General features: G+C 38.7%; 1 protein-coding gene across 1 annotated transcript in view; it reads left to right on the plus strand.

The window, feature by feature from the left end:
* Positions 1–27,270, plus strand: part of LOC145996116 (ionotropic receptor 84a-like) — a 53,932-nt gene extending 26,662 nt beyond the window's left edge. Inside the window, exons 4-10 of the mRNA XM_083132392.1 lie at positions 2,220–2,335; positions 3,699–3,848; positions 8,501–8,724; positions 15,481–15,689; positions 16,147–16,409; positions 21,252–21,449; positions 26,880–27,270. Coding sequence (XP_082988518.1) covers positions 2,220–2,335; positions 3,699–3,848; positions 8,501–8,724; positions 15,481–15,689; positions 16,147–16,409; positions 21,252–21,449; positions 26,880–27,045 — 1,326 coding nt within the window. The 3' untranslated portion in view covers positions 27,046–27,270. The remainder of the gene's footprint in view (positions 1–2,219; positions 2,336–3,698; positions 3,849–8,500; positions 8,725–15,480; positions 15,690–16,146; positions 16,410–21,251; positions 21,450–26,879) is intronic.
* Positions 27,271–27,724: the final 454 nt, after the last annotated feature.

Here is a 27,724-nt window from a genome sequence, read left to right on the forward strand (position 1 = left end):
AGGAAATTGGGGAGCTACGAGTGAGTAGCGTAACCCGGTCTCGGAAATCTTCTACAACGGCTGGGGGTTCGACGTGCTGACCTCATGTCACCCCAATAGCGGTTGAAGTTCTCCACACCTTTATGTAGGACTGTGGGAGGGAGACAGGCAGTCGGGAAATAGGCCAAGGCCCTTCGAGGTCTGTCGCGCCATGGGTTATTTGTTATTTATTTATTTATTTAAGAAGAAAAAATCTAAGGTGCTTTTTGAAATTAGCAGGTGAAATCATGGATTAAAAATGCATGTGGCATGCACTTCCCACATCCCATTATCCCATGTATTCGAGATTCTGTGGACACAGATATTAAAGAAAATCACTGTATAAATGCGGATTCGAACACACACATGTTGATGCCTCATTGGCAACTAAATATATATATATATATTTATATATATATATATATATATATATATATATATATATATATATATATATATATATATATTCTGTAACCGGGCTCGAACACGCATTTTTCAGATCGTGAAGCCGTAACACTAACAACTTTTTATTTGTATCCCCCACCATTCACACTTTTACAGTTTCTTATCATCTGGACAAACACAAATACCCATTCCTTACTCGGGACTCGAACCCGGAACCCCTGGCGTTGAAGCGCGCTCTGCTAACCACTCCGCCACGGAGGTCGACACCACTCACCTACACCTTACTTACATGGCCGTAGGCAGGAAAAAATTTCGGGGGGGGTTCATTCATAATTGTTCCCATGGGCGTCGCCAGAAATTTGAATAATAGAAATAATAACAATAATTGTACAATAATAATTAAAATTTCATAATAATAAAACAATTTTATTCCATAATAATAATACTAATAATAATTATTATTATATTATTGTTATATCCTTGAGGGGGCTTACTCAATCCAGCAGATGAGTGAATATCCAGCACAAGTTTCTTTTTTTTTTTTTTTTTACGTTTCATACAGTGTGTACTGAAATGCACAATTATTATACTTCGTCATTAAACTTTAGATACCTTCAAGAGAAAAGCTTTAAAAGTTACATGGAAATTTTAGTCATAAAGTTTTTGTTGTTTGACTTTAAAATTAAATTTTTGGAATTTTGAAAAGTGTGGAACCAGTTATTCTTTTTAAAAACTTAGCCTGGTGCATGGATTGTAACCTCAATCGCGAACGTAATGCGCTACAAAACTGGAGATCCTAGGTTTGAACTCCTATCAAGGGGGATTTTCGACTTATCGGACAGGGAATTTAAACGCTGGAAATGGAATTTTGGGACAATCATAAGGGAATATTCAGTCTATATTCCTTGTGACGCAGGAGCAACACTGGAAAGATGACAACAGAAGTGATAATGGAGGGGTCGCGGGTGGGCTACGATTCTGAGAATAAATCCTGTTTCACTCAAGTTTCAGAATTCCAAATGTATGAAAATTCTAGCTCGATCGTTTCAACATTGTCTCCATGTATTTTTGTGATGCTTCGAAAAAAAAATTGAAAATTTGTTACAGATTTTGGTTTCTGAACTTCCATTAATCCAACATGTCAGAAGTTTCGGGGGGGGGGGTTGAACCCTAGAAACCCCTCCTCTAAATACGGCCATGCTTACTTATCATGTAAGTTTTCGAATTGTTTCACTACTGGCGATGCGAATTTCTTCTCGCTTATTTTCTTTCAGATGTAGTTGTTTTTCAGACCGATACATTTTTTTACGTTTTGCCACCCATGAGGATCTTTATGGAACACATTATTGAAACGTAACTCCCAGAAAAGAGAATATGTTACTTTCAAAAAACTTGAAGTGGAAATGGTGTGTTCAGTCACACATTTGACCTTAACATTTTTCATATTTGAAGTTTTGCTTTCAACGCCACCATCAACAGAGCATTTTCTTTCTGGACAGATAGTACATATGAAAATGATTATATGTACTAGTAGATATGACATTTTTCCTCGGAAATTCTATGTGTACGAATAACAATGTTACATACTGTATATCAATGTGCACTAATTATATTAATAATCACAACAACATTTTATTTCACCAGCACCAGGATTTACTTTTGTCCGTATATTGAAATAAAGGCAGATTAGAGTTTCGCATCAGTGATAATACAGTGTTGCTAATTAGTGTAATAATTAATGCTTTGAGACCTTATATAAGCTAACATGTTGAATGGATCATCCTTATTCACACTAGGTGAAAAACAGTGTGTTGATTGGAGGGGATCCTAAACCAGGTCTTCAGAATTACGACGCTTGGAGCATAATTAACAACATAATGATTCTCCATCTTGAAGAGACACTGAATTTCAGGTATGAAATTTACTATTGTGTAATCAAAGACACACATACATATGCAAGGGGTTCGAAGAAGAACTCTAGGGTTTTCTAGGTAATTTATTTTATATGTTGAAGAGAAAATGTACGTGGCATATACCAAAGTGCATTGCCACAAGTTTTATTTTTTTGTCTGTGTGCACTGTTAAAACTCTACAAGCATCAAAATCAATTCCACCTCTGACAACAGTCGGGTTCAATCAAGTTGTAGTTCATTAGATGTCCATCAGATAGTAGCACTGACCGATTGAAAATATGGGGACATAATTTTGGAAGAAGTATGGCGTTTCAAATGCATAGAAGGAAGATTCTCTGAACCAATTTCACTAAGTTGGGGGAGATTGGCTTACTTCACTCTTAGCACTGCATGAACTATAAAATTGTGTATTTTATTTGTGTCGATGTTTCGCTACTTTGGCTAATCTCGACTATAAGAATGAGATCACATCGAAGTTGATGAAGAGACATTCCAAATAGAAACATTCCCAGGTCTGCATTCAAACCAGAAATCTTCAATGTTAAGTTCGTGATTCGGCCAATTGAACTTGTTCAGCCACTCGAGGCAGCTTATGTTCACTTACAATGCAAATATTAAAACGAACAAAATAAAATCGTAACTATTCTTAATAAACAATAGTATATATTTCGTAATCTGCTCCGGTCCACATCATCCAATATAACAATTTCCACATCAAACGCTGGTTTTATTGTTATAGGTGGTTCGTTATATACTTTTCGAGAGGTTTCTTAAAAGATTACTGAAATTCAGAGGTGGTTCTAGGGAGGAGCAATTCAGGCACTCGCCCCGCATTTCAGGGACCCCGCAGCGGATTAAAAATAATAGTTTGCATAGGGTTGGTTTCAAGTTTATAGGACGTTAGTGTTTCCAATTAAGCGACTAATCTGATTCCTCTTGGCTGCATGGGCATATTTTTGACATATTTAAAATATACAAAATTACTGAAATCATGTTCTAAACAAAGTGCTAAATAATGTTATAGATTTTGATAAGAAATTTTCACTTTGATAGGTAAAATACTATTTTGATATTGAACACACGAATTTTGTAATCAAATATTATAAACGTCGCAGCAGTAGCACATGGGACATGAAAAGAAACAAAAATTTAGAAACTTTTATTATCTTCCAAAATGCTTGTAGGTCTTAGGCAATAATACGAAATATATAAATTGTTTATTTAATTGTAATAATGTTTATATTGTGTTTATGTGTGACAGTAATATTTTAAATTAAGGAACAAAAATCTAATTTCTTTCACGCCTCTGAAAATATTTGGTTACAGGTCACGCGTATATATTATTATGTTATTGTATTTTAGTGTCCGAGTGTATGTGACGGAGCATCAGACTAATGCTATGACCATGAGGACGTTTCAGAAGTATGAGGCAGATCTTTTGGCTGATGGACTCTTGATGAACCCTAGGCTTTGGGACTTCGTCGATTTTCCCTCAGACTCTGTACCATTCAGGTTAGTTTTGAGATTAGATTGTTGCTTCAATGCTTAGGAAAGACCAGAGTTGGTTGACACATTGCAAGTAATGTAACAGTTGAGCTGAAAAGTTCGTAGGCTGACTCATAGATGGCGTTACTAGAATTAAATCCATGTGATTTTTACTTAGTACTAACCTTCAAAAGATACGTGTATAAATTTCACAGCTGCCGGATAATTAGTTCGTGAGATATAGCATTGTGAGTGAAGCAGCTTTTGTTATTGTGAAAAAATGGATAAAAAAAGAATTTCGTGTGTTAATAAAGCATTGCTTTTTGGCGAAAAAAAATACTGTTGAAGCCAAGGCTTGGCTTGATAAACATTATTCGGACTCTGCACCAGGAAAATCAACCGTTGAGAAGTGGTTTGCTAAATTTAAACGAGGCGAAATGAGCATGGAAGACGATGCACGCAGTGGACGCCCCAAAGAGGCTGTTACCGACGAAAACATCACAAAAGTCCACAAAATAATTTTAAATGATCGTAAAGTGAAGTTGATCGAGATAGCTGAGATTATTACATAGCGTTGTTGGAGCGTTTAAAGGATGAAATCACGAAAAAACGGCCCCATTTGAAGAAGAAAAAAGTGCTATTTCATCAAGACAATGCACCGTGTCACAAATCAATGAAAACGATGGCAAAATTATATGAATTAGACTACGAATTGCTTCCCCATCCACCATATTCTCCAGATCTGGCCCCCAGTGACTTTTTCCTGTTTGCAGACCTTAAAAGAATGATCGCTGGAAAGAAATTTAGCACTGATGAAGAGGTAATCGCCGAAACTGAGGCCTATTTTGAGGTTAAAGAGAAATCGTACTATAAAAATGGCATCGAAAAATTGTATGACCGGTATAATCGTTGTATCGCCCTCAAAGGCAACTATATTGAATAATAAAATCGAATTTTGTCAAAAAAATATTTTTTACTATGTTAGCCTACGAACTTTTCAGCCCAACTGTTATGCATGGAACAAATTAATATTATTTATTGTTACACAAAAACATAAATTGAAAACAATTTTCTTTTGCCGAATTCTTTGCAAACATTTTTTGAATAAAATTCGTTTATGCAATGTTCTCAACGGAAACCAAAACCGTTATTATATAAAGGGAACAAAATTAATCTGAAACTAACAAATGTTTATAAATGTTCGAAGTTTGCAATTTTTTTACAAAATTTTTCAAACAAAAAATTCTTCTTGTTCAACACTGAATCCAAATATGTAAAACGAATGGGGGTGTTCCATTTGAAATTTCAAATTTACCCCCACCCCCCCTAAGGGGTGGGTGGCGGCGACGAATTTTTTGCGGCATTGACTTACCCCCTCAATAGTATCAAACTTTTATTCTGTGCAATTTTTCGTTTGGATGCATTCTGCATGCGATATTCCATACTATCATTATAAATGGACCACCCGGTATATTTAAAGCATACACTAGCATACGAATGATTTCTTTTTTCGGAGGGTGCTGGAATTTTTCAGGTCAATATTACATATACTTTGTCCCGGGAATCTCTGGAGGAGCAAGAGAACGAAAACAAGTAATCTACGCAAGTAGTGACCAGAGGACCCAATCAACAAAAGCGTGAGAGGGGAAAACGTGACTGCAGCTACCAGCCTTTTGCAACAGCGCGCACTGATTTGCTCGGCCCACTCGCTTTCTGCCCTTCTCTAATGTTATGCATCGCACTGATCCACAGATTACCGAGACAGTGTAGATGCTTTCTAGGGGGGGGGGGTTTACACAATAAAATATCTTGTAATTACCATTTTTAACCATCGTTTCAAGAGTTGTTCAAAGACAAAGAGAGTAATCGGAGGTCATTATAAGGGCGTTTGCAATTATCACTTTGCTCCCCCCTTTCCCGAATTCTATACTGCTTTCATTTAAAATTTTTGATTTCGAAGGGGCTATAGCCCCATCAGTTTTCCCACTACGTACGTCAGTTACATTAACGTACATTAAAGACAATGCTATGGTGTCATTATAACTACAATATATACACAAACTAATTTTGAATCTAGAAATAACTTAAATGCGTTGATATTGGTCGATAAGAGGTTTATCAAATAAACTATTCAATTTACTTCGATAACATATTTATTACAGTTAACCAAGTCAATGGTATTTGAGCTTTTAATGTTTTTAGACATTAGTGATTTGCCACCCAGGTTCACCTCCTATTATTATTCAATTTCTTCCTCTTCTTCTTTTTTTTGTAAAAAATAAGCTGTCACAGTGGGATCCTGAGACTTTATTTTATACATTATGCGCCTATACAAGTACTTCTGCAAGATTCAGCCAATAGCAAATAACCTAACCATTTCTGGCAAGTCATTGTACAGTCACCGGCAAAAGTGGTACATGTAGATCCTGAAATACTCTCTTTCCTGCATGGCGTTATGTGTGTTTGCCTAACGTTACGGCGATGAGTGATTTTAGTAGCAAATTTTGAATGGCAACTTCTACCGCCGCCATAGAGTTGGCTGGCTTTATACGAAAGCATTTCCTTTAGCACTTTTGCTAGCATAAATGCTACGTAAAAGCTTCCAAAAATCTTAAGCAGACAGTACTTTTCACGCAAGCATTTCATGTAACTAGTTTTTGCGATTACAATGTATAACATATACACAGTGCCGGATATACAACCCGCAAAACCCCGCAGTGCGGCGGGGGGCGGAGACAAGTAAGCCTTTAGGGGGGGGGCTCAGCAATTGACATAGTAGAGGGTTCGTATATGCGCATATAAAAAATAAACGTAGTTACTCAGAGGTACAGAAGCGAATACAATATCACAGGTAAAGTTAAAGTTCCCTGTGCATGTAGCACCGTGCCAATAAGGCACATTTAGGATATGTGGGGGCAGGGCCCCACATATTTTCGATGCCGGACATCTTGGAGGTGATGTGATCAGCATCACGCTCCGGCCGCATTTACACCCCAGCCCCCCAACGGGTACCGTTTGATTTGATGCTGGTTGGACCCTGGATCAGCTTTTTGCAGGAACAAAGCCGGAAAAATTCCGATCTTAGATCAAATCAGGCTACAATTTCATGAGAAAATAGTGTCATCTATGTATATCACATCACCACCGGTGGGAAATTACGCAGGATTCTGCTCTGAAATGGATAGAATCATTAATATGGAACTATGACTCAATTTGAGGGTGTTTCTTGTGCTTGTGCGTTTACTATTTTAGTATTTCCTTTTTCAAACTGACATTGAATTAAGGAAAACGCATGGCATATTATGAATGATTATGTGCGAGAATAGAGGAAGAAGCATGGGAATACTGCAGTCTTCATGCTCTTGAATGAGCCAGTCCATTGCAAAATAGGCTCCTATGTTTCCCTTCGGAAATGTCAAAAATCGCTCGCCCAGATGAAAATTTTATCTTGGGCCTTCCTTTTTTATGTAAATATGTGTGAAGATATTAAACTCCTATAAAGGATTGTAAGAATAAGTATTATAAACAGAATATGATAAAAAATTCTCAGTCAAAAGTTACATGCACAGTATTATGTTGTATAATTACATAATTACAGTAGTGCAGTGAATTTTTTGTCCAGCTAATAAAGTTCGATGTACCCTGATATATATGTTTTGTTCCCAAATACAGTTATTGCAATTACTATTTTTCAAAGGTTGATTCAAGTGTATTAGGTTCCACCTTAAGGAGAAAAAATAATACCCCTCTTCCCGCAAACAGAAATAAATCAGTATTTATGCTTTACTTAGCTTTACACCCCCAAATCTCTTAACAAATCGGCGCCTATGGACATCACCCCTTCCCATTTAAAAAAAAAATTGAGTTGAATTCAATATGGCGGCCACTAATATGGTGGGCATCCGCTGGAACACACCAACGTGGTTTCCCCTAAGCCTAACCTGTTTCTATCAATTGTACCCAGCCTAACTCCTTTACTTTTTATAGGGGGTGTTAACAGACTTTTGAATCACCCCGTAGGCCCTCGTATGTGAGTTTGTCAACATGAGATCAAGAATTACACACACAGACATTATATATGTGTAATATATATAACGTGTGTGTGCGTGTGTGTGTGTGTGTGAAGGTAGGTAGAGGGGCCCTTTGGTAATATTTTGTGGAGGGGCCCAAGATTTGTAGATCCGGCACTGCATATACAGCATAAAAGGCACGTCAAGTTACACCATATATGATGAATGCACGGTGTTTACATTTGAAACAACTAAAGTATTCTTTCATATATGTACAGTAAACGTTGTGAAGTATGTATTTAAGCAGCGCCATTTTTTTTGTACCGAATACGTTTTACACGAAACGTTATTCCTCTCGATTGAATAGTTATCGGCTTTTAAAAATGTGAAGTGATACATTGTTTATATCTCACGCGGCCGCCATTACAACTGCACTCGTGACCTAGAGGTCGCTTCTGATTGGTTATGCTACGAAAAATGCTACTGAAATAGGACGGGTTCTCTCCTTGAGAAATGCCATGAAATATGCCATGGCATCTGAAATCCCATAAGATTTTTTCGTTTTACACGGTAGCATTTTAGTCATGGCATAAATGTTAAGGAAAATACTTTCGTCTAAAGCGGGCTTTAACGTCATGCAGGGATTTAATGAAATGATTTATTTTCTAGGGCTTGCTTCATATTTAGGAAGCCACCTCTATCAGCGCTATACAATCTCTACTTGATGCCGTTCAGCTTCGGTATTTGGGAGTGCCTCGTGTCTTTCATAATACTCTTTGTTTTGTTGCTGGTGTGGCAGCTTCGTCACGACAGAGAACTTCACCCCTTCTTAAATAAAGTTTTCCACTGGGGAGACATTGTTTTGAACGTAGTAGGAACTCTTTGTAAACAAGGTAAGAACATATTTAATGAACAATATATTTCTCTTAATTTTCACGATATTTACAAGATATGTTTAATCTTCTACTGTAGTTCTATTACAACTTTATTTAATAATTATTGAAACTGTGATTTTTGTTTTCTCAACACATGGTTGATTTGATAGTTTTTACAGCCGAAATGTCTGCTTTCAGAAAGTAAAAATCTGTAAAAACAGAAGACAGACCAGAGAAGTTATATTATACAGGTATGTGGGGGAAACGCATTCACCAAAAGACATAGACAGTGCTGCCGTGAGGAGAAATTTTGATTGAGAATAAAGAGGCATGATTTATGGGCTGAAAAATTTAATCGCATGTGTCGAGCCAATTTTTGTAATATCAAGTCCTTAAGAAGACTAGAAGCAGATGCTTCATCCTCCTATTTGTTTTCTGAAAGTCCTTTCTCATCAAAGCATGCTGAGAAGCGCTTGAAACGGACACTCACAGATGAACACATCGTAGACATCAAGAATTGTGTTTTGTGTGTCAACGAAAGGAAATACAATAGAATATTAAGATCAAGGGAAACACTTACTCAAGTTCCTGAGCTTCGAATTGATAAGATATTGCGTGTGACTGCAATTGAGAAGAGAGAGGAAAAATCATCGCAATCAAATCACGGGAGATCTTAGCTGCAGATACATGTTATCATGTAACTTATTACTTTGTCTACACCAGATTCAGAGCAGATAAACCTGGAAATATTAGTGAAAGTAGTTAAGCAAGAAATCGGCATGTAAAGCCTATGGTAGGTCTATATATTTAATCCGAGAAATTCGAGGGTTGAACCTCAAAGGTACTTCCTTTCAAAACAATTAAGGATGATGATGATCAAATATAAGTGTCTGCCGAGAAACGTTTCCATTATAGCTTGTACCAAAATTAGGTTCCTCCTAATGTATTCAGAATTGACGGTACGATAGGTAATCTGACTTAGGACTTGCTACTTGTAAACTATCTGAGGACGTAAATCATATTAGAAACAGCTCTTGAAATGGAAAAATGTTAGCTGAGGAGGTGTTTGGTCGAGACTTGGAGTTAGCTGAGGGGATGCTTCTATAGAATGAGGTAACTGGGGAGATGATTTCCGAAAATGTCGCTAGCTTTGGGGATACCATTCCCAAGCATCCTCCTAACTTTGAGCACTGATTAGAAGAGCACATTTTGACTAAGGTAGGGGGGGAATCCTATTCATGGAGCTGCTAAACACATAAAGGAAGATGCGAAAGGTGTAGAAAAACCCCATCATCATCTCACGAGCTTTACATGAATTACGTAGTCATACTTCCTAGCAAGAAAGTTTTTCAAATCTTGCATACACGAAACTGATATGGCAATACTTTCTTGCTTTCTCCGGATAACTGTAGTACTAGACCTTTGTGGCAAGTAGACGACATTTTTTTGGCAATAATTATATTGACACGATAGGAAGTACCAGCCTCACTTAATGTTTCCTCTGTATGGTGTACAGGGTCAACGAAGTTAGTAATACGTTTGTTTTATACAGCATATTTTTATACACTTGAAAGTTGAATTGTATCTTTTGCAAATATGGTGTGTAAAGAAACAAACTGTCGGAGTACCAATTGAGGTGAGTGTACATTGTCAGAGACATGAATGCTGCTTGTTTGTCACACGAAACACAGTTCTTGATGTAGGCTATGTATACGATGTGTCCATCTGTGAGTGCCCGTTTCAAGGGGTTCTCAGTATGCTTTGATGAGCAAGGACTTTCAGAAAACAAATAGGAGGACGAAGCAACTGCTTCTAGTCTTCTTAAAGACTTGATATAGTCAAATTGGCTCGACACATGCGATGACCTTTTTCAGCCGATGAATCATGCATCTTTATTCTCAATCAAAATTTCTGCTTACGGCAGCACTGTACAAAACTGTCTATGTCTTTTGCTGAATGCATTTCCCCCACATATAATATAACTTCGCTGGTCCGTCTTCTGTTCTTACAGATTTTTACTTTCTTGAAAGCAGACATTTCGGCTGTAATAACTAATAACGAGTATACACGTATGTTATGATGTTCTTCTGAACACGCCCAAATGTTAACCTCATTTCCACGTACTTCACCTCAGCAACTGCAGTCTTGGAGACCAACGAGGCTCTGGCGTCTGAAACTACGGCCAGCACAATCCTTTGTAGTGTTGTTTGATTTGAGATTTTCATTTTAAGTACACTTTATGCACAGATAGGAAAATCCGGAGTGGACCTACAGTTTAAAGTGGGATCCGAACCACTTTGTGCCTCCACAGGGTATCCCCTTGATCAAAAGGCGACGACGTTACACTAAGCCATCGGGGAGGCTACCTTTGTATGGTTGTATGTATGGTCTCCTGTGTATTGCTCATAGGAATATATGTGCTGAGTGCTCCAGTACCGCCTCGGTTTCTACCCTGAGTAACAAGATTTTAGAGACACGCATGGTGATTTTTTATACATTGTAAGGGGCTTGGCCTCATATAATATGACGGGTGAAAATAGCTTAAGTGATGACGTATAAAAAAAATTAATTTCAATCAATCAATAACATTCTTCCATGAACATCGGTAACAATTAAACAAAATGAATGGCTAGTTAATACTACAACAACAAAAACAACAATTATTATTATTATTATTAATAATAATAATACTAATATCAATTATTATGATTATTATTAAATGTGATTGTACCAGGTGGTTATAATTAAAGTCACGGTGTTCAGAGTGGTACAGCACGGGCTGTAATGAGAGTAGCAGTCTGAAACTTCGTAGATATGCTAATGAAGCAATGCGCTCGCGAATTATGAAAAAAAAAAATAGTTCCAATTCTCGCCACCAGGGTAAAAAATGGCGCTGTAAGCAGTCAAAACGTGGTATAGTTACAGGAAAAGGCAGGAAAGATCAAACACATGAGAACAATGGCTCTGGCATGTTTATTAGGAACTATGGTTACAAGAACTGTTCAATATGGCCTCCCAATTCAGCAACATGCTGCATTCGTAACACGGCATGGTCGACGGTTGCTCGCAGCATGTCTGGTGAAATCTGAGCGACATGTCGTTGTATGCTAGCCTTCAGATCAGGCAGAGACCGGACATGTCCCTGATAGACACGATCTTTTAAATATTCCCACAGCCAGAAGTCACATGGATTAAGGTCGGGGGATCTGGAAGGCCAATCATCTGGAAACTGCCTAGAGATGAATTAGTGAAGGTTTCTCGCAGCAAATCTTTCACGTGGCGAGCGACATGTGGTGTTGCCCCATCTTGCATGAAAATGGTGGTGTGTTCACAGTTCCGTTCTTGCAAAGCTGGAATCACGTGTTGCACAAGGAGGTCCCTATAACGTGCAGATGTCACTGTACACCTAACAGGCCCTCGAGGTGTCATCTCCTCAAAGAAAAACGGACCAAGAATGAAGGAGCTAGTGAACCCACACCATGCAGTCACGTAAACTGAGTGCAATGGTTGTTCCTGCACAACATGTGGACGAGTGGAACCCCATATGCGACAGTTCTGAGTATTCACTGTACCGACCAGAGTAAAATGCGCCTCGTCAGTCCACAGAATATTCCCCGGCCACATGTCATCCACTTCCATGCGTGCCAAAAACCGATGGGCAAACTCACGGCGTTGTGGAATATCTTGGGGTTTCAATTGGTGCACAATTTGAATCTTGTAGGGATACCAGTGTAAAATGCACCGCAATACCTTGCGAACTGTTGACCAGGGGAGTGACAATTCACGTGCCACAGCTCTAGCACTGGTTGCAGAAGTTGAGGCATGTGCTGCACGGTCAGCTACAGCTACAGCAACTTCGTCCACAACTTCCACGGGGATGGGCCGCCTTCCTCTCCCTGGTGCAACACCCAATTCACCTGTTTCCTCGAATTTCTTCATCATCTTCTTCAGCCCATTAATTGACATGGGCCCTCTTCTCAGCCCTTTCTGTTGGCGATATTTCCGCAGTGCAGCGTTACTATTGCTCCCATTCCGGTAAAACAACTTCACTAGCAGTGCACGGTCTTTCTTCGCAATAGCCATTGCTTTTTACACGGGAAAAATCAAACTTTTAATGTTCGGCGAACATTCACATCACTAAAGGGAAAAAAAAGCAACAAGCGTCACCAACAACAACCAGGGAGCTCACACAATGGTTAGGCAATGTCACCGACTTTGACGTCAGAGTTACGGAAAATTCCACGTTTTGACTGCTTACAGCGCCATTTTTTACCCTGGTGGCGAGAATTGGAACTTTTTTTTGCATAATTCGCGAGCGCATTGCTTCATTATCATATCTACGAAGTTTCAGACTGCTACTCTCATTACAGCCCGTGCTGTACCACTCTGAACACCGTCACTTTAATTATAACCACCTTGTATGTATATAACAATAATATACTATTCAATAGTCAATACCAGTTACAATACGTGTAATTAAATAGATCTAAGCAGGGGCGGATCCAGGATTCAGTTTGAGGGGGCACCAATTTCCAAAAGTATACACATAAATACTAATTAAGATTACAGTACTACTTTAAATTAAAGTTTACCATGGTGAAACAAGTCTTTTATAATTTAGTATTTCTTTAAGTGCCAATTCCAGTCATCTGTACATGCGGCCAAGTTATTAAGAACAAATATATTTAAAAATTACATTGTAAAAAAACAATATATTGAAAATGGCGTATTCTCGCGGACACAGAAAAGTATAATACACGGGAGGAATCCAAGGATATTGTAGAATATTGTACTTCCAAGAAAGTGTCCAATATCATTAGAATATCCACACTCACCTAAACTTTGTTCCTCTTTTTCTTCACTTGAAGTACTGCTACAACTATTTTCTTCATTGTTTTCACTCAGTGTAGCTGCACTTGCACAAATTGAACTTTCAGATGTATTTAGATAGGCTATATTTGTGTTACTTTCTTAACTGGAACTACTTTTCACTTCCTGCTTTTCACCTAACACTTCTGTGTCTTCTTCAGAATTGGGTTTTACTCTCTTAAAGAAATGTCAAATACTAATTTGCTTAGATCTTTTTGTGGCATTCTTCGCAGCACTTAGCAATGTCAAATACGGGCAACGACTGTCAACAAGCAACAGTTTAAAATGTTCCGCACCACAGCCCTCCTAACCCTGCTTTCGTTCAACACTCGACAATTCACCAGCTCAACGTGACAGACATGTAAAACTGTCTTCTCACTCACAAAAATTAACCTCAGCTAGGAAAGATTTTCAAATAGGTGCAAAGAAATGTAACACCTAATGCACAGGGGTACTCGTACTTACGTAAGACATTGTCTTAAAAAGCTATCAAGAACTTCTCTTCTACATTCAGCTAAACAACGTAGACCGTTCCATTGTTTGAGAACATTGTTGAATAAGTGGGAGCTTAGTTCTGATCGCACCATCTGCATATTGCGCTTTAAACCTTACTTTCGCGCCCTTTGATTCTTTCATGACGGAACAAAGAACAGGGAGAAACTTTCTTTACAAACGATTTATGAAAGAAACATAGTCGATGTTCGAGAGGCACCAACTTTCAACGGCATACGGGGCACCAACTTTCAACGATGTTCGGGGACACCTACTTTCAATGGTGTATGGGGGGTACCAACTTTCAACAATGCACAGGGGGCACCAACTTCAAATGATGTTTGGCACTCAGCAATTTTTAACGATATACGGGGTACACCACTTTTCAAAAGTGTACACATAATTAATAAGATTTTTTAAAATTAATTTTGTAAGTTACATATTACGAGTATAATTTGCTCGAGCATTTGGGGGGGGGGCACGTGCTCCTGTGCCCCTCTCTCTGGATCCGCCACTGGGACTAAGGATACAGGCTGCTAGAAGAATTCGATGCACACACTACATAATTCATTTGTTTTATATAAATTAAGGTGAAAACCAACAAGTGTAATATGTCAAATTAAAGATAATCGTTTACGCTACAATGTTTGTTTGAAACATTTCCTTCTCAGATGCCTAGACTATTAATAAATTAATAATAAATAAAAAAATAATAGTAAAAAATAGGAATTATTTTTACTAATCCGTGATTAACTACTTAACAGCTACTCCTATCGAAAAACTAAAGATAACATTAAATATAGAACATATATTAAGCTTTCATCTAAAAAAAAAGTTCGTTGAGATCGGGCCATTGGGTTCAGAGATAAAGTCATTTTTTTCAAATGTCAACATCCGCTATCTTGGATTGGCCACCATTTCTATTAGCTACCACTTTGAGATGGCAATCATGGTTTTTTGGCATCCATTCATAACCATGTAACTGTGGTATAAAGAAAAATTAGTACACCCAAATTATACCGAATTCTTGATTTTGGCCACTTGGCCCATATAATATTGCACCTACAAACGTAAATATCCATGCCTTAAAAACACGTAGGGATGCAAGATAAAAAAAAAATCAATGATTATGGTCATGGACTATTTGCCAAGAAATACTTGTACGTGTACATTTAATTGTACGTTCAGTCAGTCGAATATTTAACAAAGCAAGCAGAGCAAGGGAAACTACATTTCGATTCACTACATTTTTTCACAACTGAAACATTGCATTATGTGGTTGCACATTAAATAAGTTTTGGTATTTAATAAAGTCACATCCAGCACTCAATTTAACCCACGAACCGGTCTCAAAAATATAATTACGAATCCTTTGCACATCTGTTTGTAAACACATTTTGTTCATTCTTTCAGGAATTCCAGTGAGTCCGATTGCGTCGTCAGCTCGAATTACATTTTTGTCGATGCTCATCTTCTCGTGGATTCTGCTGGCTGCATATTCTGCCTCTATCCAGACATTGGTACAATCCACTGATGACGCAGTGCATGACATAATGGATATTCTACACGGCCCCTTTTCCATTGGCTTGGAGGATTTAGAGTATAATCACGAATACTTTGATGTATGTATCATTTTATGGACACATATATTGATTTATTATACATATGTCTTTGCATTTATATATTTATTTCAGGGGGCTCCAGTCTGCAAAGCCGGAAAACTGTGTCGATGTAACTCCATGAGCTAAAGTCTCATCACCCAATGAAAATACGTCTTCAAAGTAGTATAGTTAAAAGCACTAGATAATGAATAATGCCCAATCAACACTTCATGCTGGAACAGAAGGAATTTGCAATAGGATGTCCTCATCTTTGCGACCCTCAAAAGTAGAAGTAGAAATAGATTAAGAATCTATCAAATTCTCCATACTCTTGTCTTTAATCAAACATTTGATTATAATTCTTTGTGTGTACACAGCTTCCACCCTGTCTGTATTAAGTCTTCACTACTGTACTTTCAAAAGAACAATGGGCTGTAGGAATGTCACGAAAATAAGACTGTGTACTTCTCTCCAACAGGACATTAGACACATTCATATAAAGTCGCTGTACAAGAAGATTGATCCCAAGAGAGCATATCTTCCTGCAGAAGAGGGTCTGGAGAGGGTGAATCGTGGACTCTTCGCCTTTCATGTCGACTCGAACGTAGCCTATGACATAATAGGCAAGACAATGAACGATTACGAGAGGTGTGGATTGATGGAAATGTACCTGTACACTATCACTCTTATGGGATTGCCAACTCGGAAGAATTTCCCCTATAAAGAAGTGATGAGTATTAAGTAAGTATTCTGTGCATGTTAATGTATTGACATATCACTTAATGTTATAACTTCCAATTTACTTCCGTAAATTTATTACTTCCCGAGTCTCTATGCTTCCCTAAACTAAGAATTCCCGAGAGTCTATACTTCCCTAAGCTAAGCATTCCCGAGACTCTATACTTCCATAAACTAAGCATTCCCGAGAGTCTATACTTCCATAAACTAAGCATTCCCGATACTCTATACTTCCATAAACTAAGCATTCCCGAGACTCTATACTATCCTAAACGAAGCATTCCCGAGAGTCTATACTTCCCTAAGCTAAGCATTCCCGAGACTCTATACTTCCATAAACAAAGCATTCCCGAGAGTCTATACTTCCATAAACTAAGCATTCCCGATACTATATACTTCCATAAACTAAGCATTCCCGAGACTCTATACTACCCTAAACGAAGCATTCACGAGAGTCTATACTTCCCTAAGCTAAGCGTTTCCGAGACTCTACACTTCCATAAACTAAGCATTCCCGAGACTATACTCCCCTCTATTGTCATTTCTCGAACTTTGTGCTTCCATAAACTTGTGATCTCACGAGAGACTACGCTTCCCAATATTGTCACTTCCCGACATCCTATGCCTCTCTAAATTTGTCACTTTCTCAACCTCTTTTCTTCATTATACTTGGCGTTTCCTGATGTCTAAACTTGTCACTTTCGGAGACTCTGATTCCCTATATATATTGAAGGGTGAAAAATAACCATATGTGCCGTTGGACCCAAAAAATTTAATTCAATCAATCGAGCTATGATTCCTTAAACTTGTCACTTTCGGAGACTATATTCTTCTTTATTCTGTTACTTCCAACCAAAAAATTGTGGCTTTACTAAGTATTTTACTTCATGAAACTCGATTCTTGCTAATCGATAACGATAAGAAAAGAATACAATACAATTTCCGGTTGATGTTTTCGTTTGTACTTTGAGAAATCATTAAAGAATAAGAAAAAATTATTTGTTAGCATTGCTATCTTAATTTCACTTTTCCGTTATAAGTCAAATACTGAAAGCCAGTGGCGGCGATTGGGTCCCAAAACTGGGGTGGGAGGGGCAAGGTGCCAAAACTAGGGGGGGCAAATACAGTATATTTCCCTTTGTATATAAGAATTAGCGGGGGCAAAAGTGGCGAAAATTGGGGGGCAACTGCCCCCCTAATCGCCGCCAACGCTGAAAGCAAAAAGCAAAAAAAATAGTAGGAAAAAGAAATCTCAAAACTCTAGAACTCTCTTAAAGCTTCAATTTGATGTTTGTGCCAATGTTAATCGTACTATACCTTCCGCAAAATTAGTTTGGTATTGAGAGCTGAAGGAACACGCGTCACGGTGTTGCCATATCATGCGATGCGGTACGGTACGGTACGGTACGCAGTGCAGCCGTCTGACGCTGTGTCGAGGAACATGTGTTATAAAACGAACAACAATGATGAAATGTGTTATTGTTTTTCGAGGAAAACGGGATGCAACAACAATGATGAAATGTGTTATTGTTCTCTCTCTTCATTTCCATTTCCCTTACAACATGAACGAATTAACGAAACTAGCATTGTTTACAGGTTACCTTTTCAATCCATTCTGAAAATATTGAATATATACACTTTCAATAATCATTTCCTTCCGAACTCGCCGTTAAAGTCTGCCAATCTTTCAATTATACCGCAACTGAATTGCACAAAGTCCAGTTGGTGAGGCGTCTGACTTTCCCGCGGGGACCCGCGGCAGTTTGTGGAACTTTTTCAAATATCCCGAGCGGCTCCGGGGTCGACTCAACCCAAGTGAGTACCTGGGGTAAAGGCGGTTAGTGAACCACATCACCGCATCACCTCCATAATATGGCCGAGGTCGAGAATGTGTTGAGCCCTACCTCCACATCCCCATATGCCTCCATACTTTACTTTATTTTGCGTCCATTAATTTTTTTGTATGAGAATCCCAGAGATTTTATGACTGTCCTTAAAGATGTTTCCCCACCTTGAAAAAGTCCCGAATCTTTCAACGAAACGTGCAGTTTCCCAATATATGAGTAAATATGGCAACGAATAGCGTCTTGCTGAAAGGTATCTAAATTTGTCACGCGTTTACTGATATTCCTCTTCTTTCCTGGGGTTTGCATTTATTAGCCTCGCATTGATTTATTTATATATTTATTTCTACCACATTATATTTTTATTTCCCTATGATTGTTCTTAGACACGCCGACAGCAGCAGCAGTCCTGTCCAGAACTTTATTTACAGAAATGATTGGACCCCCATTGTTTTTCTCTTGCTCAAATTATTTGCGCTCAGAACAAACCATCTCCCGCGTTTGGCCTTTGAGAGGAATTCCTTTTTCTTTTAGTGCATGGCATGGCCTCTTTGGTACATTGTCATCTCGAGTATTGCCTCCTGTGCTTGACATTCTTCACACAAGCACACGACACACTCAAGCAGAACACAGAAAATTAGGTACAAAAAATAACACACTAAAACAACACGCTATATACAACAAAGAATACTCTAAATTCAATAAACACTAAACAAACGGACCGGTTAAAATATCACAGCAACTCAAAGCAATAAACAAACAACACGTCCTCTCCCAACAACATGAAAACTGATCGCAGGAAGAATCGCCGATAAGCGGCAACACCGAGATAAACGTTTACTGTTGCTAGGTAACCAGGGCCTGGGTGAAGCACTTGGAAGATTTTGATTGGCTCGCATGCCAGCAACCCACCCTCCCGCCGTGACGAAGATCCGATTTTTCCACGTGCTTCTCAAGCGTCAATACCAAACAAATTTTGCGGCAGGTATACCTATAGGGTAACTTCGGTGAATAACGCCAGGCGGGAAACAACACCATTTCAAAGTTTCAACTCTGAAAGCATGGACGCATGTAAAGTTAAGGGGTGACTCACCCTTGTGCGATAAACAATGGTGCCTAGTAGCATTGCTGATAAGAACGGTTGCCATTGTCGAGCCTTCGTTTAAGAGAAACACTTTGAACAGTGTAGACGTTTGAGTTGCGTTTCGAGGAAAAAGGGTCCACATTTTCATCGCGCCGACAAAGATGAGTGTTTTTCTATTGTAGGATTACATTTTAAATGTTAACAATGTTGTACGTATACACAATACGTTTATTATGTAAGTGAATGATGTATGTACGGTTTTCATGGTCGGTGTCGTAAGTTTAGAACAGTTGGTTAAAGTGCAATCTGTTGTTTCGGGAAATAACGCCATCATCGTGTCGGGGAATAACGCCACTCAATTTAAACTCAAATTTTAGGAAATGTTGATTTCGAAAATAGGTTTATCCTTGCTTAGTTACTTTCGAGGCGTACATATATTTATTCTCGGTTAATTTCCTCTCTCAGATGGCGAGAAAATGTAGAAATATACAGGCCAAATGGTCAGTAGATGACTTTAGGCAAGCTATGGCAGCCGTCAAACAAGGAATGAAGATAGCATTTGCTGCACGTTTGTTCCAAATTCCTCGCAGAACTTTGAGGGACTGGGTATCGCGAAAAGTCAAAAAAGACATGCTTTTTCTAATAACTTACTACAGTAATTATTTTTTCTAGTACAGTTTAGTAAAGAAAATGTGTTTGTTTTATTTGTAATTAAGATAATGTGAATGTTTTACTTGTAATGAAGAACATGGCGTTATTACCCGACAGGTCTGGAAATAACGCCATTTTGCATTAACAGAGAATTTCGTATTTTATTGCTTTCATTATAACAGTGCAATCAATATTTTATTATTACACAATAGAGGAAAGTTCATTCTCCTAAACATGTAAGTTTCATGTTCCTAACAATAAAAATGTATGAGTTATAGAACAAAATGACCAATTGGTGGCGTTATTCACCGAAGTTACCCTATAATCCTTATAACTTCAATTGTGTCATATATAATGGATTTCACACTACACATTCAACATCTTGCTTAGAAATAGCACAGAGTGACATTTTGAAACTGTATTTTCTGCTCTTCTAGTTCACAATAGTTGTTTAGTTTTTTAACTGTGAAGTCCATAATTTCGTATTTTGGTGAGATAATTATGTAATCATGTTTATTTTTACTGAATTATATTTTCTTTTAAATATAATTAAGTGACGAATATGTAGATTAAACTACTTAGTTTTATGAATTTCTTGAAAAGTTAATTGATAGAAATAAGAAATGGATTTATTAAAAGAGAAGATATATGATCTTTGTCATAACTGCAGTGGCTTTTTAAGGGATGCATAAGTATAACGGACCAAATTGTCCATTACTATGTTTATTTTCTTTATTTTACCCAAAGAGAACTTCGCTGGCCCCCGTGGCGGAGTGGTTAGCACATCGCGCACGACGCCAGGGGTACCGGGTTCGAATCCTGGCCTGGGCATGAATGTTAGTGAGTGTCCATTCATCAATTTCATCACATCATCACTCATCCACATCTTCGCAAATTAGCCAAAAGTGGCACAAAAAGCGAAGTAAAATAAAGCAAATCGTTCAATCAATCAAACCAAAGAGAACTTCAAGACTTGGAGCAAAAGACCAAACTAGCAGCTAACAATCTTTGCAGTAGTATACATAGAAATACATTCCTTAAAAACTTGTAGGATGCAAGAGAAAAATTAATGGAAATAGTCATGGACAATTTGCTGACCAATATTTATGTATCCCACTGTACCTCACAACTTGTAGAATTTGCAGCAACAAAAAATAACAATATATCGATCGCAATGGACGCTTGCCTACGTCATCTGCGTTTGTCTGATAATAAATTGTTTCTCAGACTGTCAGAAATTAAGGATTTATTGCGTTTCCATTGCAGGCTGCGCCATTTCAGAGAAACCGGGCTGTTGTCCAGGGAACTGAATCGATGGATTTCTAAAAAGCCCGACTGCACCTACCAGGAGGAACGGTTCACCAGGGTTGGCATAAGGGAGGTTCGCACCCTTCTGGAACTGTGGGCCATTGGGCTTGGGCTCTCGCTGCTGTTCCTGGGAATGGAGAACTTCTACTGGAAAAAGTACGTGTGACTGAGTGAACGTTTTTTTGCTGGTTCGTGTACGGTAAATCTACAGGGTGTCTAATAAGTCAATACCTATTTTTAAGTTTATAATACTATCACAGGGAATGAAAACGAATTCTGTACCATATATGTTGCAGGTAACTGAACATTCCACCAACGCTAGCGCAGAAGAGCGAGCAAGAATTGCTGCAAAGTATGAGGTATGGAAATTGGTAGTTCAAGTCCAGCGTTGGTAGAGAGCTGAGAATGGTCGAAATGCAACGCTGAATCCAAAAATCATCAAAAAATGTCACAGTAAATTGAATAGAACAGGTTCTGTGTTGGATGTACTGGTCGACACGTGTGGGAAATGTTTGAAAGAAGTTCTAATAAGTTCATCCGCCAGAGAGAGCTGGCTAACACGCTATACCATTGAGACTGTTTTGAAAAAAGAATTAAATCTCCGTTCCTGGAAGCCTCATTACGTCCAGCAAATCTTTCCCGAGGACTGTCACCACACCGCATGGAATTTGCAGAAATCGTGGTCGAATGGAAAGAAGATAATCCTTTACCGATTTCCATACCTCGTGCAGTGGGATCCATAAGTATTACCAAGCAAATTGTCAATCACCACGTTTACTCCCTTTGTTTTATGCAATGAGAGCTTCAAGAACTGACACAAAACACCAAACAATCTGTTGTTCAGGTTGTAAACCTCTGAACCAGTATACGTAAAAATACAGTCCTTCATAATACGTAGGATGAAGAGAAAAACCAACGGGAATAGTCATGGACAATTTGCTGAGCAATACTTATGGATTCCACTGTACGTTGCAGCAATTCTTGCTCGCTCTTCTGTGCTAGCGTGGTTGGCATGTTCAGTCACCTGTAACATAAATGGTACAGAATTAGTTATCATTCCCTGTGATAGTTACTTATTATACAATGGTTTCTACGTTATGTATTACCAACTTAAAAATAGGCATTGACTTATCACACACCCTGTAGATGTCACGATGCGAGGAGATATGTAAGTAGTGTGTTGGCTCAGCTGGCTACTTTTTGGATGGTCATAGTTTGATCTCTAGGAGCTACTGGAAATTTTCCTTACGCGTACCGTCTAGTTTGAACTGCTGAATTAATAAACACACATACGAGGGCTATTTTGTTTCAACCTCCGATAGGGCATAAAATCAAAACCACAGTGCATAGCAAAATGGTTTTATTGGCAAAAGTTACTTACACGTATAATCTACTTTTCAACGTAATCACGAAGAAGATTCAGACATTTATCGTATCGATGCACCAGCTTTCAAAAAAAAAAAATTTAAAAAAAAAAAGAAGAGTGCCGGCTGTCTGTTGAGACAAGTCTGCGCGGTGTCCTGATGCTCCTGCTCATTGGTGTGGAAGCACTGTCCTCCCAACCACTTCTTCATCGCCAGGAAAAATGGCGGAAGTCACTCAGCGCCAGGACTGGGTTGTAGTGATCAAACACTTCCCAGTGGAATCATTGAAGCAGGTCTTGGGTTGACCCAGCAACATGCAGTCAGGCATTGTCATCAAGCAAGACAATGCCCGAAGACAGCATGCCTCTCCGTTTGTTCTGGATGGCTCTGCGTAGTTAGTCTGCGCAATGTCTCACAGTATGGAGCCGCACTGATTGTGGTCCCGGGCTTCATAAAGTCAACCCCAACCCCAAGTCAACCCCACTTGGCGGGAGAGTCGATTGTAGCAGACATCTCTACGCGCCCGTCGTTCAGTTTCAACTGAAGAGTTGGCCTTGGCAGTGGTGGTGGTAGTGGCAGGGGAGATGCCAATCACGCTGCGTGACACCCCGCTTCCTAGCGGTTCACGGGGCACCTGGTGGCGTCATCGGAGATTGACAAAAAAAAATAGCCCTCGTACATGTGAGGAGTACAGTGGAAAAACCTGATATGTCCAATGTTATCGATTTGCTGTTGCCGATGGCATTAAATAGATCCGTCAGTGTAGTTTTGTATGCTATAACTGTACAGACGAAACATTCTGTAAGTCCTGAGGAATGTGAAAGTTTAAAGTTTGAATTCGATCTCTTGTAGAAACAGGAAAATGTGACTTAACAAGTTTTCCACTAGACTCTTCATACATTAACGTAATACAGAGTGTCCGAAAAGTCACGCAACCCGGTGTTTACGACCGTATAACGGAATAGCGAAACGGAATGTGAAGAAACGCTTTCTGCCAAGAGAATGCCCTGTATATTGGGAAAATTTAGAGAGACAAACATATGTAAGAACATGCATGTTTTAATAACAAATAAGCAAAGTGTTGCCAAAGGCGGAAAAAAAAAATTTACAAATCGTGTATATTGATGCACAGAACTCACTGAGGTAAATTATTGCAACATTTCACAATACCAACGAACAATTTGGATGGCCATCTAATGAATTTGACAGAAAAAAGAACTTTGACGAAGTTTCAAAAACATTGCAGAAGGGAATAAATGGGCTGTTCCAAAAATCGATATTTTCACAATATAACGAGGGATACTGGCAACACTGTTGGTGTCACGTGTCACTAACAGACGTGTTTGACCTCAGGCTATCACACTAAGGCACTTTTAACGACAAAGGAGAAAGTTGGTTATTCTCGAACATATGCAATAAATTACATACACCTTGCAACCCTGAAATGTGGTTTCAATTGGATAGGTATGTCAACAGTCAAAATTCCAGGCATTGGTCGACAGAAAACCCACATCAGTTGCATGAACTACCCTTGCACTCTCCGAAAATCGGTGTATGGTGTGGAATATCGCGACGTCGTATTGTGGGGCCGTTATTCTTTGAGACAACAGTGGATTCTGCTGTGTACGGGGATCTCATAATGCAATTCGTTGCTCTCCTGGAAGAAGACGAACGTGATGTTTGGCTACAACAAGATGGAGCAACTTGCCATACATCTAATGAATCTCTTCGTATGCTGAGAGAATTTTTTGGTGATCGTCTAATATCCAAGGATTTATGGCCCAGTAGCTCGCCCGATTTAACATCTGGAGATTTTTTTCTGTGGGGTTACTTAAAGGGGAAAGTATACCAAACGGGACCCAGAACATTGGAGGAGCTGAAACGAAACATTACACAGGAAATTAATAATATCGGTGCTGCAACCCTCAGGAAGGTATCTGAGAACATGATCAAGCGAACCAACTTATGTATCCAAGAAAATGGTGGACACTTCAAACATTTGCTTTAATTTGTAGTGATACCCACATTTCAGGGTTGCAAGGTGTATGTATTTTATTGCATATGTTCGAGAATAACCAACTTTCTCCTTTGTCGTTAAAAGTGCCTTAGTGTGATAGCCTGAGGTCAAACACGTCTGTTAGTGACACGTGACACCAACAGTGTTGCCAGTATCCCTCGTTATATTGTGAAAATATCGATTTTTGGAACAGCCCATTTATTCCCTTCTGCAATGTTTTTGAAACTTCGTCAAAGTTCTTTTTCTGTCAAATTCATTAGATGGCCATCCAAATTGTTCGTTGGTATTGTGAAATGTTGCAATAATTTACCTCAGTGAGTTCTGTGCATCAATATACACGATTTGTAAATATTTTTTTTCCGCCTTTGGCAACACTTTGCTTATTTGTTATTAAAACATGCATGTTCTTACATATGTTTGTCTCTCTAAATTTTCCCAATATACAGGGCATTCTCTTGGCAGAAAGCGTTTCTTCTCATTCCGTTTCGCTATTCCGTTATACGGTCGTAAACACCGGGTTGCGTGACTTTTCGGACACTCTGTATTATATGTGAATAGATATGCTTGAAATACGTTTCTTAATCATTTCTAATAAAGTGGGGTGTGAGGGGTGATCTTTTTAGAAGGCACCAAAACGTCAACCTGATTTCCACGTAGTACACCCCGGAAAACTGCAGTCTTGCAGGTCAACGAGGATCTGGCGCCTGGACCTACGACCAGTATAATCCTCTGTAGGGCTGTATGTAGTTCATGGGCGTATTTAAGGGGATTTCAACAGGTCCAAACCCCCCCCCCCCCCATTTTGGTTCAGTAGAATTACTAAATTACCTGTTCTATCCACTTGTTCATAAAAAATTCTTCCTACTTATTTTATTTTCCTAAATTCGAGACATATATGGACGAGATATGGATGGGCAGGAAATTACGTAATTCCACACATCAGATGGGACTGCAGACCAAATGTCTGCAATTTCCTGAAAGTTTCGGAATTTCTGCGATAAGAAACTACATTGGGACTGTCAAATCAGTAATCACTTGTTTCCCCTCGAGTCTTCTTAAAGGAATTTGGTTTTTAAAAACTCAGTGCAAGAAAACCAGGTAAACATCGTAGCATTCTCAAGTTGTTTGACACAAGATTAACAGAAAAGTATCAATACTAAGTAGCATGACTTCGTGACTACATACACACAACTTTGTTGGGTCCAGCACCCCCCCCCCCCTTTGCTTTCCAACAAGCTTCCTGTCAGCACTGCCCTGGATTTTCGCTTATGAAATAAAGCAACCCTAATCATACCAAAAGTTGACCCCCCCCTTACGTAAACTATATATACGACCATGGCTGGACGCCTTATAATGTGACGGGTAAAAATAGCCAAAGTGCTGACACACCCACAATTTTGTTTTTAATAAATCAATCAATTTCGAATAAAGTTAAAATTCTGGAGAATTCGTGGCAGTATTTCAAACATTTCTGAAATCTCCTTGAGTGCTTTGAAAGTCTAGATGATGTTCTCCCTAATAACAGCTACAAGCTGCTGTCTTGGTTTTACCAGTATATTATTATCTGTACTTGATTTCTTTTAGCGATCTAGCAGGGTTCATATTGTGCAAGTTCACAAAGCCCACACAACGTATATTCTTAAAACGAAAAATGACAATCGATCGACGGTTGATATAGTTTACCGGCACTTCAACGTAAACTTGCCACGATATTTCGAATCGCAAGTTGCGATAGAAGAGATCATGCCGTGGCCACTCCGGTTACCAGATTTAACCCCCAAAAATTTTACTTTGGGTATTTGTGACCGATACTTTCTAGACTACTCGATAATCACATGGAAACTCGCAACCCTATCGCTGTAGATGTGATGGATCGTCACCTGTTCCAAAAAGTGTGAGGGGGAGGAGAAATGGAGCATTGCCTTCCACATCCACAAGGATTAACACCATGTATATTTGTGAGGCATCTAAAACATAAATAATGGCCACGCGAAGCAACTGAATAAATTATACAGGGTGTCGAAAGTATACCCAGATCGAAGGCATACATTCGGGTTGGGTATACTTTTATTTGGGTCACCCTGTACGAGAATGGACAATAGCTAATGTATCCAAACTTCTTGCTAGAATCTGTAAATATGTAGATATTATTTGTTTTCCAGAATATTCATTGTTTTGTGTTAATTCGGGTTCATTTTTTTACAGGTTGAAAAAATACAAAGGAAGATTGCAGTGTTGGCAATCCCTACTTAAGTTCTCTCGTTCTCCTGGAAAGCGACGAATGAACCATAGATCTCCTGGCCACACTGCAGCCAGGGTTAAAGAATTTAGGGACTTGTACTATGACCAACTGTACCATAACAACAACTAGTGCCTTATGTTGTTTCGGTGAAAAAACACGGTTGTATTTAATAGCATGTTTACAAAACCCGTGTCATTGATTTAGTAAATACTTTCTCGATAGTTGTGTAACTAAATACACAGGACTCTAGAATAGGAGAAACAGTATTACATAGTTTATTTTAACTATATTTTTATGATATTCTTCAAAAATAGTGCAATAACTGTTTTAAGACTAGATGTGTGCACCAATAAAAATATTTTATTGTTTCTTTATGTTTCTTTAGAAGGGTCATAGGGTAGCAAAACTGGTGCAGTTATTAAAGCGTGTTTTAAGTTTGTAAAAGCTGTTTCTTGGTCCTCCCCCCATACAAAGTTTTTGCCTTTGCCCAAAAGGGACTGGAGAGGTTGGGCCTTCTCTGAAAAGGATGGGACGTATCTACGGACATATGAACATAAACCTAAAAATCGTTTAACTTGTTTTGTGGTGGAGGGGGTGCGGTAAGTCTTAATGGAAGAAATAATACGGTCACTCAAGCGTAGGCCATAACGACCCACCAAATGTCCAAGGGCGAGTATCTCAAAATAACCAAATTTACATTTGTGTGGAGAAATTTTCAAGCCAGCGTTTTGTAGACACTGAAACAATTTTTCCAGTGTTGTCAACATTTCATTAAAGGTATGGCCCCAGGTAAATAGATCATCCATAT

The sequence above is a fragment of the Lepisma saccharinum genome, chromosome 12, assembly GCF_977018435.1.
Source record: "Lepisma saccharinum chromosome 12, izLepSacc3.1, whole genome shotgun sequence".
Lineage (NCBI taxonomy): Eukaryota > Metazoa > Arthropoda > Insecta > Zygentoma > Lepismatidae > Lepisma > Lepisma saccharinum.